The sequence below is a fragment of the Colius striatus genome, chromosome 7, assembly GCF_028858725.1.
Source record: "Colius striatus isolate bColStr4 chromosome 7, bColStr4.1.hap1, whole genome shotgun sequence".
NCBI classification, from domain to species: Eukaryota; Metazoa; Chordata; class Aves; order Coliiformes; family Coliidae; genus Colius; species Colius striatus.
Genome location: NC_084765.1, coordinates 30,407,247 through 30,423,434, shown reverse-complemented (window position 1 = coordinate 30,423,434; position 16,188 = coordinate 30,407,247). Strand labels below are relative to the sequence as shown.

At 44.8% G+C, this 16,188-nt stretch overlaps 1 protein-coding gene across 1 annotated transcript in view; it reads left to right on the top strand.

The window, feature by feature from the left end:
• The first annotated feature begins 1,850 nt into the window (after window positions 1–1,850).
• The window catches only part of LOC104555274 (immunoglobulin delta heavy chain-like), a 15,756-nt gene continuing 1,418 nt past the window's right edge, over window positions 1,851–16,188 (top strand). Inside the window, exons 1-6 of the mRNA XM_061999021.1 lie at window positions 1,851–1,987; window positions 3,677–3,996; window positions 7,863–7,876; window positions 12,680–12,739; window positions 15,131–15,411; window positions 16,125–16,187. Coding sequence (XP_061855005.1) covers window positions 1,915–1,987; window positions 3,677–3,996; window positions 7,863–7,876; window positions 12,680–12,739; window positions 15,131–15,411; window positions 16,125–16,187 — 811 coding nt within the window. The 5' untranslated portion in view covers window positions 1,851–1,914. The remainder of the gene's footprint in view (window positions 1,988–3,676; window positions 3,997–7,862; window positions 7,877–12,679; window positions 12,740–15,130; window positions 15,412–16,124; window position 16,188) is intronic.

Sequence of the window (16,188 nt, the reverse complement as noted above, 5' to 3'; positions counted from 1 at the left end):
CCATTCCCACTGACCTCCTGCTCCCGGAAAGCAAAGGAGGAGTATTCTCCCTCTTTGCCAACCAAGTCTCACCCTAACAAAGCAGGAAAAGTATGGAGAAGCTTCCCCTGTGCATTCATAGTGTGCTGCACAAAGACAGTAAACCTGGAAACTCTGTAAAGCATGAGGCATGTGAAAATATCAACTCCAGTTCGTTGTCAGTTACAAGTCCCCGTTCAGCCTGCCCTGGTGTTTCTTCCTCTGCCTTCCCAACTATAGCAGAATAAAAGACCAACCTGTTAACCAACTGTTCAAACAGGAGGAAAAAAGATATTTACAGCTTAATATAGTTTTCTTACTTCTTTGCCTTGGTTTTAGAGGAAAGTTGGAAATAACTCACTTTCTCTGATTGTCCGCAAAGACCGCGCATGACAACAGAACCAAAGAAAGCTCAGAGGAAAGGAAGAATAAATAGTTTGATGCTTGTTGAGGTAGCCCTGCCCAACAAGCTCTTTTAAAAATGCCACCTACTTTTCTACAAATATTTTAACCCTAACATTTTAACCCTAATCGGAGATCACAGCTTCCCTGGCTGAAGCATGGCCTTACACTGGAAGCTGCTATCTCAGCCAACAGCTATGGGACACTCTCCATTGTTTTTTGTAGGACTTGCTCTGACTACACAAGAATGCGGCAGGAGTATGTATAAAGGTTGCTTCTTTCTCTCTCTGCATCCATGGACATGCTCAGTTAGACCCTTCCTATCGATTCTTCAGCCCTTATAAACTGCTGACATCCTGCTGTATCTGTGGGGAGAGTAGGGATCCCCTGCAACTGGATCTGCCCTGCTTTGGCTTCATTTCTACACCAGGACACACAAGAGGGATTTAAGATTAAGGAAGAGCCTCGATATTTTTTTATGTCCCCTAAAGAGCTCAAAGTGCTCTGTGCTACCTCAGGAATGAGCTTGCCTCCAGCCCCTCTAATAGCTTTCCTTGCTGCCCCTAAATCCCTTTGGGTGTTTAAACTACCGGGAGCAGCCCTCCCAGTTCCTCTAGGTCATCCTCTCTGTGCTGGGTGAAATGGAGCAATGGAGATAGCTGTTTCCAAACGAAACTTGAGTCAGCGTCTTGCTGAGCCGTGAGGGTAATGAGCAGGACACTGGGGCAGCTTTCTGATGGATTTACAGATCGGAGGCCTCTCATTTATTAGCACTGGTACTGGCGCGTCTCTGTGAGTGCCCACAAATGCGGTGGGCAACAGGATTCTCCTACAATCCCATGGCCTATTTTGCCCAGCATAGATGTGCTTCCCGGGTGGGGATCCTGCTCTTAACCACACAGGAACAGGAAGACTGCCTGACCAGTCCGTGTTTTGGGCACAGCTCACACTGACGCAGACACCAAGGAGCCAGAATTGAAAATCCTCCTGCTCTCTCCCAGATGTGGTAGCTGTGGTGACCTTGGCTGGGGTTGGGCCAACAGGTTCAGCCATGCTGAGGGAGGGACAGCATCATTCCCATGGAAAAGACCTCTCCATGCTACCATGCCTGTCCCCTCCCGGCTGTCTAAGCAACCACAGCCACCTACAGGGTCACAGCCTCAGACAAGAGGTTCAGAGATGGTGGTACAAGGGGCCATGGGGAGGCAAGAGAGGTCCTGATGTTTCCTGTACAGATTGAGCAGTACAAACAAGGGACTGTGGTTTCCTGTTCCCACCCAGGCCTGTGGTGACAAATGTATCTGGCTCCCCTGTGTACGAAGTACCTGCAACTGCAAAGCGGTATCTCAGAAAAGGGTGCAGATCTGCCTGAAGTTGCGAGGAAGTCTGAGCCTTCAGCACTGGAGGGACAAGGCATTTCTCTCTGACTGAAAGAGAAGTAGGTCTGAGCCCATCTCAGCCCCACAATTTTACCTTCCTGCTTCAAGGTGCACCATGCAAATTCCTCTGGGGATGCCTGCAATGCTCCTCTGGATGCTGATCATGACCTTTGCTGCTGCACTTAAAGGTGAGAGCCCCCTCTTTTCCCAGGAAGGAGAAACAGATATGGGGTGTTGGGTTGTTGGGTTGGTTTTTTTTTGATTTCTCTCTGTCTTGTATGTGTATTTCTCTCTGAGACTTCTGTTGATCCCAAAATCCTTTGCCATCTCCTGCCTTCCCATAGGATATGTGGAGGCTGGAGGACCAATAGAAGGATGGTATCTGTTATAGTCCTCCAGTACCCCACCACCAGGCACAGAAGAGATGTTCACCAGCTGCAGGCCTTGAAGGGATGGAAGACCAAGTTGGCTCTTCCTGACTTAGGTAGATCTGAGCTCTGTCCTTCCATGATATCTTGAACCCTCTCTCCAGATCCCCAGAGCATCGCTCAGCCCTGCACTGTCCTTCTGTGGATGGGAAAGGCGAGGAGCCATGCTGCCTCCAGGCTTAGCTCTGGCTGGAGAAGAAGGAGCAGGGACAGGATGATGCTGATGCTGTCATGTCTCCTCTTGGCAGCAACTGCAGGAGGCAAAGCAGGTCCCATGAAGGGTCCCAGGAACATAGGGACATTTCTGTGCCCAGGTATTTAATTGCCCTGCTGTAATGCCCATCTCATGCATTCCTGCTCTGACACACTTCATGTATTCACATGTTGGGGTATCCAGCTCCTGGAGAGAGAAGGATTATGTAGGGGAACAGGGACAGTTGTGGAGCTTCAACATCCCCCTGTAAAAGGGAGAGTATCAGGCTGCAGACCCCAACATTCTCCTCCCCTCCTACCAAACATCATGTCCTGGCTGAACAGACAGTATGTCATCAGTGGGAAGCAGCTCTGGGTAGGGGATATAGCAGGTGAAGGTGATGGCAGATCTTTAGGCACTCTGCACCTAGCCTCTTGTTGCCAGGACTGTGGCCATGTGTCTTGGCAAATGTTAGCCCTCTGGTGTGGCTGGTGGTGGATGGAAAGTGGCAATCTGTACCCAGAAGCCAAATGTATCTCTCCTCCAGGCCTCTGACCTTTGGATTGCACTTGTACCAGCAGATGCCATGTGTGGGGGTACCAAGTCTATCTCCTACATCAACCGCAGCTCTTCCACATCACAATATGAGGCTACTGTGAACAGGGAAGCTGACACCTCTAAGAGAAGCTCCCTTTTCAGGTGGGGTGGAATGCTGGTGCAGTACAGATGAGGGAAGTTTTCTGAGATTTTTCTGAGCATAGAGTAAGAGGAAGGTGTCCCTAGACAAAGCCAATAACTGAGCAGTCTTGGGATTTTCTAGGGGCAGGCAATTTCCTGAAGAGGTTTAAGGGCCCTGTGATTCTTGTCCCTCTGGAGCGCATGTGCAACTGGCAAACAAGTGCCCCATGTGCCCATGTCCAGTCTGTCTTCTGCATGCTGTGTAACAGATGTGTGGGTCCAGGCATAGCTAGTGAAGGGAGAAGGAAGGACTGGGGACCCCATGCTCTGCCTCTGCCAAGTTTCTGAATTCATATTTAAAGACACAGAATATTTACCAGCAGTTACTCAGATTCTTGTGGGTCTCCTGCCCCAGCAGTACAAAGGGTCTGGGGTGTCTGGGCAAGCCTCTAGGGATAACTCCTGGAAGTGAAGGCCAAAATTCTGGGTTTGTGCACCCTGCAAGCCCAGGATAGACTCTGCACCCGTGAGCTTTTTCATAGACATTCAAATCTCACACCTGCCCTGTGTCTCTGCAGATACACTTTCCCCGATAAAGATGGTGGCATCTGGTCCCACTGAGGGGAAGGTCTCTGGATCACTCCCACTCACCTGTACTGTGACAGGAGCAGCTCTGGATAGCCATCTATATGACTGGAATTGTGTCCGTCAGGCCCCAGGAGGGGAGCTGCAATTTCTAGGCTGGATCTATCCTTTTGGGAATAACACAGGCTATGCCCCATCCTTCCAAGGCCGAGTCACCATCTCTGCAGACAAAGAAAAAAACAAGGTCTCCCTGCAGCTGCGTGCCCTTACAGCTTTAGACACAGCCACCTATTTCTGTGCCAGGCAGAACACGGTGGCACCAACGGAGGGAGCGGCAGCACAGGAAGTAGGAGGATGGCTGAGGTGACAGGGCACTTCCTCAGAGTCACAGCTGCCCCTGCTTGCTCTGGCAAACGTCAGTGAGGTTTGAGATTGATAGATGTTGCAACTCCCAGTCTATCCATGGACAGCTGAATTTGCAGCAAAATTTGACATTCCTAATGGAAGTTCAAAATACAATGTCACGTGTGACTAAGTCCCATGGGCAGGCCAATCCCCAAACCCCTCACAGCAGTCTTAGCACTTCCATTCACAGACTTCCCCACAAGCGACCATCATGGCCTTTTCCTTACAGCTCCTGTGGTGCTCCTTTAATCCCAGAGGAATGGGGGCAGAGGGACCACCTCAGGGCACCTTTCTGGGCAGGGATGTGGTAGAGCTGATCTGCCCCTCCCCGCCAACTCCCCCCAGATACAGTGTGGAATATGTCTTTGGCCAGTTTGGGTCACCTGTCTTGGCTGCATCCTCTCCCATCTTCCCATGCCTTCTTGCTGTCAGGGCAGGAGAAGCTAACAAAATCCTTGACTTAGTAACAACTAAAAACATTCAGTGTGTTAGCAACATTATTGACATACTAAATCCAAACCATAGCACTGTCCCAGCTGCTAGGAAGAAAATTAACTCTGTCCCAGCTGAAACCAAGACACAAGTACACTCAACTGTATATATTATGTACATGGCTGGTCTAGAAACCAAGAAACACAGGCAACACAGCACTCCTGCAAGAATGAACAACACAGACAGTCTGGTATTTTTTCCCTTTCTGGCTGATGAGGATGAAAGTTCACTAGCAGAAAACATGTACATGCATGTATATATTCACATGTGTGAATATATACATGCTCACTCTGAGCTGGCCCTAAGCACCGAGGTCTATCCAGTAGTTATCTGCACCTCTGAGGCCCACAGGCTCACTCCAGGTACTGGTTCTCTGACCACTCATCTACCCATCCACAGACACATACTCCATGCTCCCCCTCCCAGTAAATGAGCATCAACATCTGTCGAGGAGTGGTTAAGGGAGAATGGACATGGACCCCAGGGTATAATGTTAGGCCCGATGGGGCAAGGCAATCTGAGTTCTAGTTATATGAATTTAATGCACAATCAAGACCAGAGTCAGAGCCATGGTTAAAGCAGTTGCTGTCACGCAGACAGCAGGCCGCTTTCTCTTCCTTCAAGGTCGGGCTGTTTTCAGCTAACGAGCTAACAGCTCAAGGTCGGGCTGTTTTCAGCTAACGAGCTAACAGCCCAAGGTGGAAAACAACTACGGGGGAAAAAACAAGATGGGAAAATGTGAGGGAGCTTGCTTATCGCAGAAACTGCAGGTAGGATGAACATAAGAATGTAATCTATTAGCTGCTGTTGCTGAGCTAGCTTTGAAGCTGCTGTGTATATAAGTTAGAGCCTGCTCTCAATAAAGAAGAAGATTTCTGCTATCACTCACATTGAGTAGGACTGATTTCTTCCCACCCAGCTGAGAATCGGACCCTGGGTTGATCGCTGCAGAAGAAGGCTTTGTGCCTGGGTTTCAGGCCTTCGTGCCTGGGTTTTTCAGGCTTCGTGCCTGGGTTTCAGGCTTCGTGCCTGGGTTTCAGGCTTCGTGCCTGGGTTTCAGGCCTTCGTGCCTGGGTTTCAGGCCTTTGTGCCTGGGTTTTCAGGCTTCGTGCCTGGGTTTCAGGCCTTCGTGCCTGGGTTTCAGGCCTTTGTGCCTGGGTTTCAGGCTTCGTGCCTGGGTTTCAGGCCTTTGTGCCTGGGTTTTCAGGCTTCGTGCCTGGGTTTCAGGCCTTTGTGCCTGGGTTTTCAGGCTTCGTGCCTGGGTTTCAGGCTTCGTGCCTGGGTTTTCAGGCTTCGTGCCTGGGTTTCAGGCTTCGTGCCTGGGTTTCAGGCCTTCGTGCCTGGGTTTTTCAGGCTTTGTGCCTGGGTTTCAGGCTTTGTGCCTGGGTTATCAGGCTTCGAGCCTGGGTTTTTCAGGCCAAGAGCCGAAAACTTCGCGGCAAACATCCAGTCTATGCCCTGGATCTCCCAGTTGCCTCATATGCAAAAGGGTCTCTCTGTTACCTGAGAGCCTCCGGCCTCTATTACCTGTCTGGACTTCTGACCTTACCAGTAACTGACCTGAGGTCCAGATCTCTGGCCTGTGCTCTAGTACTTGGTTTGAACTTCCTGCCTTCTGCTCCCAGTAGCCAAGTCTCACATTCTCTCATCCCTCCAGTACCTGGCCCTGGCTGCTTCAGCTCTTGGCTCTCACAGAATCTCAAAGGCTGGAAGGGACCTCAAAAGCTCATCTAGTCCAATCCCCCTGCCAGAGCAGGACCTCCTAGAGTAGGTCACACAGGAACTCATACAGCTGGGTTTTGAATTTCTCCAGAGAAGGAGACTCCACAGCCCATCTGGGCAGCCCCTTCCAGTGCTCCCTCACCCTCACAGTGAAGAAATTCTTCCTTGTGTTTCTTTGGAAGCTTTTGTGTCGAGCTTATACCCATTGCCCCTTGTCCTACCATTGGATATCATTGAGAAGAGCCTGGCTCCATCCTTCTGACATCCATCCTTTACATATTTGTAAACATTAATGAGATCACTCCTCAGTCTCCTCCAAGCTAAAGAGCACCAGCTCCCTCAGCCTTTCATCACAAGGGAGATGCTCCACTCCATCATCTGTGTGGCCCTGTGCTGAGCTCTCTCCAGCAGCTCCCTGTCCTTCTTGAACTGACGGGCCCAAAACACAGTATTCCAGATGTGGTCCCATGAGAGTTGAGTAGAGGGGGAGAAGAACCTCTCTCAACCTACTGCCCACAGCCCTTCTCATACACCCCAGGATGTCATTGGCCTTCTTGGCCACGAGGACACATTGCTGGCTCATGATCATCCTGCTGTCCACCAAGACCCCCAGCTCCCTTTCCTCTACACTGCTCTCTAAGAGTTCGTTGCCCAACCTGTACAGGTACATGGGATTATTCTTTCCAGGATACAAGACTCTACACTTGCCCTTGTTGAATTTCATTAGATTTCCCTCTGCCCAACTCTCCAGCCTGTCCAGGTCTCATTGAATAGCACCACAGCCTTCTGGCCGTGTATCATCAGCAAACTTGCTGTCAGTGCCCTCTGTTCCCTCAGCAAGGTCATCAATGAGTATATTGAACAGTACTGTTCCCAGTGCCGATCCCTGAGGGACTTCACTAGACATAGGCCTCCAACTAGACCCTGCCCCATTGATCACCACTCTCTGCCTTCTTCCCTTCAGCCAGTTAACAGTCCACCTCACTACCTGATCATCCAGCCCACACTTTCTCAGTTTTGCTGCAAGAATGCTGTGGGAGACAGTGTCAAATGCTTTACTGAAATCCAGATAAACCACATCCACTGCACTACCACCATCTGTCCACCTGGTTACACCTTCATAAAAGGCTATCAGGTTGGTCAAACAGACTTCCCTTTGATAAAGCCATGTTGACTGCTCCCAGTGATCCTCTTGTCCTTTAAACACCTGGAGAGAGCACCCAGGATAAGTCTCTCAAGCCTCTTATCCCACACATTGGCTAGTCTGGCTTGATCTTCAGTACTTACTGTGCATGTTGAACATACACAACTCACACAACATGCCTTTATTGCAGTTTCTGCAGTTTCTGGTACTCTAGGCACAGCAGTTCGTCTGACCTATGGCTTCCACTCCAATTGCTGGCACCCCCGTCTCATGCAGCCATTTATGATCCACCGTCTCTGTTCTGGTTGCTGGCACTTAGATCTCCATACACACACATGCACACAGAATAGAGAGCCCCTTACCTAAGAATATACTTAGAAATGGATTTTAATTGGGAGAAGTCATCAGGGATATAGGAAGGAGAAATTGTGTTTAACTAATATGGTAGCCTTCTGCAGTGAGATGACTGACATGATGGAGGAGGGGAAAGCAGTGAATGTTGTTTAGCTGATTCCATATGGGCTAGATGAATGGATGATAAGTAGGACTGAAAAGTTGCTAAACTGCTGGTCTCAACAGGTTGTTGTCAGCAACGCAAAGTCCATTACTGCCTTAAGGATCAAAATTGCATCTGATGCAGTTTCATTTCTTCATGAATGACCTTCATGGTAGGACTGAGTGCACCCTCAGTGAGCCTGTAGATGACACAAAACTGGAGGGAGTTGTTGTGATACCATTCAGAAGAATATCAACAGGATGGAGAACTTTAGCAGGCAGGAGCTTTATGAAGTTCAGTGAAGGGAAATGCAAAATCCTGCACATGCAGAGGAATAAGCTCAGGCACCAATATATTCTGGGTACCAACCTATTGGAAAGCAACTTGGCAGGTCTGAAGGTCCTGATGGACAACTAGGCCAACATAAGCCAGCCAAGTGCCCTTGTAGCAAAGATGCCCAAAAGCTTCCTGGATTGCATTAGGAATATTTCCAGCAGGCTGAGGGAGGTGGGGTTTTTTTCCCATCAGCTCAACGCTGATGAGATCACAACTTTGTCCAGTTCTAAGCTCCACAATACAAGAGGTACAGGGACATATGGAAAGGGTCCAGTGAAGGAAGAGTCCACAAAGAACTGGAACCTCTGTCATAGGAGAAGAGGCTGAACTGGATTGTTAAGCTTAGGGAAAACGTGGCTTAGGGGTCTTATGTGTTTCAATACCTGATAGAGTAGAGTAAAGAGGATTAAGTCAGACTCTTCTGAGTGGTACCGAGGCATATGACAAGAGAAAATGGGCACAAACTGAAATACAGGAAATTTCACTTAAATGTAAAAAAGGATTTTTCACCATGAGAGTGACTGAGCACTGGATCAGGTTGCCCAGACAGGTTATGAAAACTCAACTAATCATGGGCCTTAGGGACCTGCTTTAGTTGACCCTGCTTCAAGCAGACTTAATAATCTTCTAATATACCTTCCACCCTCATCCATTCTGTGATTCTGTGTTTCTGAGAGGAGCAGCAGCACATACACTCTGCTTCAATTTTAGCAAATCGACAACAAAAACAGAAGGAATGATACCAAGCAAAATTAACCTCTGAAGAATTTGTGTGTCACAGGCTCATTTTGCTAGAGCATGAAAATATTAGTGTCATAAATAATTTTAGGCCCAGAATAGTCCTGATATGTAAGGAAAATGTAAACTGACAGTTAATTTGCTTGGGAAGGATGGTTCTTGACATTTTTAAGAAAATATCCTACCTGAAATCTCTAGAAGTTTATTTAAAATATATCTGGAATCAAGTAATTTAAGTTAAAAGGCCTCTTACAACCCAAATTGATCCATATTCCGTGTCACAAAGGACTGGCAATGCTTCAGTGAGAGAGTTGCAGTATTACCTAATCTACCACAAAAGCAACACTGACAATGCTGCTTTAATTTATGACAATTGCTGTGTACTTTGATTCAGCAACAAAAGAGCAGAGGAAGACAAAATGCATCATTCAAGAAACATCAAAGAAAGGGCGTCACCTGACATTGAAATTAAAACACCAGTGTTTTTGTATGACTGTTAATCACTGTGTGGAGTAGGTAACACAGTGGTTGAAGGGGATTGAACCACCCGACACAAACTGACTTCCTGAAAACCCACAGGTGCAATATATTCCACTTCCTTACAACATTGTCTTCCTGCAGACAACTGCATCCTGAAGAACGCAGTTTTGGTGCTGATTGTGATTCAAGGTATGGGACAATCACTACATGCCATGCCAGTTTCTCTTGCACTCAAGTATGTGTGCTGGGTTCAAGACCGTTTGACTTTGAACTTGTAATTATTAACACCAGCTTAGCAGGTAGGTTTTCACATGCCACAGTTTAGAAGTCTTCATCTAGAGTAATCATTGTGTCCCCTTTGTATGCATTACAGAGAGACAAAGTTGCTCTAAGAAGAAATGTGTCACTTCCTAAGGTATTTTAGATCAAATTGCTCGGTCAATTGCAATTGGGGCATGACTCTGTCTCCACAATACTCAGATGACTACCTTAAGTGAAGTGCCTGAAAGCTAGCTGAGAAGACTCTAACTCCATGGCTGGAAGACAGCTCCACTTTTCCCTGACCAATCAAACAGATCATGACACTACACTCTACTGCTGAGCATCATCACTGAAATAGGCCCCTCTATCTTCATCTCAACTCACAGCAAACAATGCCCCTTTAGCCATCAACCTATTATTACAATTCCCTCTCCCTTCACCCCATTGCACATCTGTTACTTCAGCTCCATGATTTAAGAGATCATGCATTAAATCCCTCTTGAATATTACGATGAATACATTGTTCCCTCTGGCCCAGATAATGATCTTTTTGCCCATAACAGCTGCAATGTCTTCCCATTCATTTTCTCCTCAAAGGCCACTTAAAGAAACCCTGAAAATACCAACTTACCTCTCTGTCATAGGAAATCAAAACGCATTCGCTCTTACACACATCTTCATGTGATGTAGATTGCTGTGGGAGGTGGGAGCTGCAGTCTCCATTGCTGCGAAACTCATGCCTTAGATCTTTCCTGAAATCAGCCCAGGCAACAAGTAGCCTCAGAAAAGAGCAAGGCCCATCCACTCTTGGGACATTTCCAGCCATGGCATCTTTCTGACATGGTCAGCAGCTAAAGGAGTTTTTTGTGAATGTTTGTTAATCCTCACTGCAACTTTCAATATTAGTTTGGTAGATGATCAGGTTTACAGTTTTGCATCCTTTCCCTTTGCTGTCCCTTTCCCTTGGGTAGATCAATCCTATACTAGCATGTATGACTTCTTGCATGTGTAATTGTTTTCTTTTGTTCAGGAAGTTAATAAATTTCCCATCCTTCCTGCCTTCTTCCAGCTTGGCAGCAGTTAGAGAGCACTATTAATTTGTATTTCCTCAGTACACCACCTGAGCCGGTGTGTATCCAGGCCTTCTTTTGTCTTTAAAAGGCTGTTAATGTAAGATTATCTTAGAGTTATGAGTCTCCTTCTCTGGAGACATTAAAAACACCTGGATGAGTTTCTGTGTGACCTACTCTAGGAGGTCCTGCTCTGGCAGGACTAGATGATCTTTCAAGGTCCCTTCCAACCCTTGAGATTCTGTGATTCCATGATTGTGTGATTTTCAAGGATTGTTTTGTTTAAACAGTGTAAGGTGGGGAGGGGGGGGCTCCTCATAAACTTATGCTAGTGCAAATACCAAATTATTAACATTTCAGTTAAAGATATTTTGGTTGTATCCTGTGGCTGTGTTTACATCCTTGTATTGCAAGGTTATCTTTTATAGCATCTTCAATATCAGTCAGATGGTATCTAGACACTACAGCTCTACTTCTTCAGAAAAAAATGAAGTGGCCACGGCTTTGCTGTCCAGTCAAACCATGAGGAAAGTACTCAAATTTTACATTCACCTGAATATTATGCCTCACACAAGTCTTTAGGTACAGGTGGCATTAAAGATGCAGAAGTTGTTCATCATGCAGGATATGATCAATTGGTTTTGCACCATACAGAGTAAAATCCCTACTTAATAACTCTTCCCATGGAATGTTGTATCTCTGAAGAATAAAGAATAATCCTTTCTTTTTCACTTTTAAAGATACCAAAAGCATAATAAAGACTTCCTGTCCTGATATAGGCTAGCATAGGGTTAACTTTGATGAGGCAGTAGGAAGGGGCACAGCATGAGCAGCAGACCCGGGCATGCTGACATCACGCCCAGTACATAGAGGCAGGGAGCCGGTCGGGGGCGGGGCTGCAGGAGCGGTCGCATCGGGTCCCGGGTGGTGAGCAGCTGCGGCACGCAGCATTCCTTTTGTATATCCCCTCATTCACTGGTAAAACTTTTTCCTGAACTTGTTTCTTCTTATTGTTTTCCCCCTTTTTCTCCAGTTCCCCTCCCCTTTCCGCCGGGAGGGGGAGGAGTGAGCGAGCACCCTCGTGGCTATTTGTTCCCGGCTGGACAAAACCATGACACTTCCTGAGGCACCCCATGACCCTCAGCACTGATTCATCCAGAAAGATAACAACTCTAAAACTGTACATTGGGTGTATTCCTCTTCTTCCTGGGCAACAAAAAATAGCTTAAAGTGAAAAAAGAAGGAAAAAGAAAAACCAAACAAAAAAGATAGAAAACATCTGCATCTCTGAAGAGTTTCACTAATTGTTGTAGAATAACACTTAGCTTTTGGCTTTTTCTTTAGAGTAAAAGCTGAGCCTTTGATTTATCCACGTAGTATATAGGGTATGTGTACTGTAAAGGGGAAGGAAGAGGCACTTTTTATAGCTAAGTGTATCACTGTGTTGAGAACTTGGTGTCACTCACAGTGATAGAAACACTGTAAGGTCTCATACAAAAACCTGAGACCAAAAAAGGAACAATAAATTTTGAGGAAGAATGGGAAAAAAGGAATGTGTTGAAGTGGAGAACTGCAGAATTTCTGCGAGTGTTTATTCTGTAAGGATATTATTTACTGAGCTAATAGAAAAGTGGTTTAAAAGCTTTTCCCTGGATCAAGTGGTTTGAAATCACTCTATTATGAAATATTTGTTTTCTCCCCTCACAATTCTGGAAGCAACAGTGACTGTGGAGCACTTTCGTGGCAATCCACGTATGAATCCTTTGGACAAACTGCTGGGATTTTATGCCCTGATTTTACACACTTTTAGAGTATATGAGGAAAGTGAGTTTCTTTGACTGTGTGCAAACAGTGTGGCAACAGACAAGCTCGTGTTTGGAACTGGGATCACTTTTTCAGTTGAGCCAAGTAAGTTCCATAATTTATTACTAATGCGTTTCTTCACTTTGTGGTGGGGTAGACAAAGGGATTGTGTGATGTGACAGCATAGTGAGAAATTTCTACTGCCTCGAGTCTCTTGACCATGCATTCTCCAACCAGTTGTTTGAGTTTTGATCCCATGTTCAGCTTACAAATCTTTTCAGGAATCAACATAGTTCCCTAGCTATGTGCATCAGCATGTGATGCACACAGCATTACTCCACAGATCCTCACCTCCTCCGATAGCTGCACTGCTAAATATAAGACTGTTTTTCATAGCCAGTGGGGATGGTGTCTTAGCACAGCTTCAGTATGAGATGAAAGTAGTTGTTTGCTTTCCTTTGTGTAACAATGTGTGTGGAAGGAAAAAAGAATTTCAGGAGAAAGTAGTTCCCATTGAAAAACAGGGCATATTAGTTTTTGCAGCAACTGGTTAAAAGGTGAACAAGCCTTTTCTATTTAGAAATGGCATTCTCTGAATGTGATCATTTAAGGATGAATCACCTTCCCTGGCTTTTGTGGAACAGCATGAAATTTGGGGTGATGGGTGAGTTTGTTGGGTTGATTTTTATTGTCCTAAGATATTCAGTTGCATACCACTAACTGAACAAAGACATACCTCAGGCAGATATGGGACTCTCTTAGGTGCTAGCTCACATGTGCAAGCCCTATACAGCTTGCCTCTAAATCTTTAGGGCATCCTACGTGCCTGTTTTGGGGTAGATCTATGCAGCTGTGGTTCCTGTGGGAGTACGAGTCCAAGGATACTATTTTGAAAACATAATTTGCAAAAGTAGGACAGTAAGGCACTACCAGCTTCCATCAGACCAACTTCAGTCTACGCTTACATAAATTTACTGGTTATCAGTACACAAGGTATTCTACAATGGACAATCAAACCAACAGAAGCTGATGCCTTTTCAGGCTAAAACAGCAGCCCTAATGTGAGGTTCAATTTCTACAAAGAAAGTATCTTGCATTCTTTTTAAAACAAACCATATTTCAGATCTGCTATACCAGTATCATGAAAGACAGAAAAAAAGTCTCTCCCCATACAGTAGGCTTTAGAAACCATTGGTTCTTTCAAAAACACAAACAGATTTTCCAGGTTTCTAGACTCTTTTCAGTGTTCTTTTTGGTTTTCTTTGTTTTGTTTTGCCCATGGAAGATATTCAATAGGATTTAAATTAGCTAAGAACAACAAAAGAGCTGAGCTGCCTGAGAAACTCCAAGCACAAAAGATGTAGAAAACATCTTTATAATCACTGCACAGATTTTGAGACATCTCCTCCTGGGAATTCAGTAAGACAGTAGCCAAAGAATTACTTGGTTCATTGAAGGAAACCTAGACTCACAAGAGGATGGAATATATAGGCAATTTTGTGATTTTGTAACATTAAGATGAAAAATAAGTATGATTGTTTGCCTAAGTATATTAACTGCTCTTTGTGTCCAAAATAAGTATGAACACCTGCCCCACATCCCAGTAGAAAGACGCCCTAAGAGATCCACTTATGTCAGAAAAAAATAGACAGAGAGAAGTCAGAATAATTGGTGTAATTGGAATGGCACTAAACTCCTCTGTTAGACACCATGGTGGTGTTCTTTAGGACTTTAGGATGGCTCAGCATTACACAGTGAGATGGTCTGAAACCGTGACTTGGAAACCTCTCCAGTGTTCACATAATGCTATTCACTTGCTAAGTGAGATTTGTATGCCTGGGTCAAGTCCCACATTGAAATATTAGAGAACCTTCCAAAGAACAGAATTTGGATAGAAAACCTCCTTGGAACTGAATGTTTTAAAATGAAAGATTTAACCTCACCTTTCATTTTAGCAACATTATTTTGTATGTAGAAGTAATCCCACTCTTCAAAAAGAGAGTTGCAGAGTGGAGTAACAAACTGCCATCCGTGTTATGGTGAAGCCTTTTAGCCTTATCGGGTAAAGGATTTTTGGGTAATAAAAAAGAGATTGTTTAATATGTACAATGTTACAAGCATACAAGACTGCCCTTGAAGTAAATGTTATTCGTAATATCTAAACTGTTATGAATTCAAAATTAATAAGAGCATTTGTGTTATATTCTTAAAAGTTCCCTTCCTCATTTCAAGGTCTCTCACTTAAAGGAAATCACTTATATATTAAGTATATGAGTTCTGGTAGAAAAAAAACGTAGCAGCCCAAGGGATTAGAAGTTCTGATGAAAATCACTTATACTCACTTTCTGTCTTTGGGTAGTGGGAGGAAGAAATAAACACAGAAAGATGTTCAGCTATCTCAGGGCTTGGTTGGACTATATGTGAACTGTAGGTGATTTATGTCTTAGGAAAGCATATAGAAAATGAAGTCATCCCAAAATTATGCTTCTTTTTCAGATAGTCAAGAAGAATCTGCCCCAGAAGTCATTGTGCTTAAATCAAAGGAACCCAAACAATATGATAACAAACTGAACATGGCTTGTTTGGCACAGAATTTCAATCCAAAGAACATCAGCCTGTATGTGCCCAAGAGTGACACTGTATATGATCTGAAGGCCCCTCTTGTCACATCTGAAGGGATGTATAGTACCATGAAGGTAGCTGAAGTGGAACCAGATGCAGAGATGACCTGCAAAGCTGTGTACAAGGGGAACAAGGCTACAGCAAACATAATTCTGCCAGGTACAATGCTGTTGTCTGAACGGGACGTGATTCTGGTTGATGCATCTTCCTAGATGTTTTCTGCTCTTTGAAGCAAGAACAAGATGTTCCTAGTAGGAACAAGTAAGTACAGTCAGGAAGATATTTAGGTGCTTATTTAGGTGAAGGGAAAATACTTAAGCACCTATCATACATGACTTTAACTCAACTATTTAAGCATCTGGATTTTTCTTCCTCAAAAAGAAAAAAACAAAATCTCTAACAGCTCCCAGAAAAAAACCCCAAAAACTCAAATCCCACAACCTCTAATATTTTTAAGTCTACCTTTGTCTAAGGCAAAATGGTTCAAGGGGCATGAGTATACAGGCCTACTAAAGAAAGCTTGAAATAACTTTTATGAAAACACAAAATTAAAAAGCACATGAGAAATTTTTTTTCCCTCAAACCTTTTGGTTATTCTTTGATCACTTTTTAAATTATTCTTTTGCTATGGTAAATTTCTTCTCAAAAGGGAGAGAAAATGAAGCTCAACAATCTTTGAGGGAGGTCCTACAATCACATGTAGAAAGCTAATTTTTCCTTTCAAGTTAATCTCAGAATTGTTGACTTGCCAACTGATTCTCCAGTGCTGCTTAACTACTGCTGGGGAAAAAAAAGAGCTATAGGTGTGTTTTGTGCAATTTTTCTTTTATATAGCTTAGATCAATTTATGGTCTCTCTCAATCATTCAACAGAAGAGAAAATTGAGGAATTTGAAACAGTTCATTCTTGCAGTGTTACAGATGCTGCCGCAAAAGG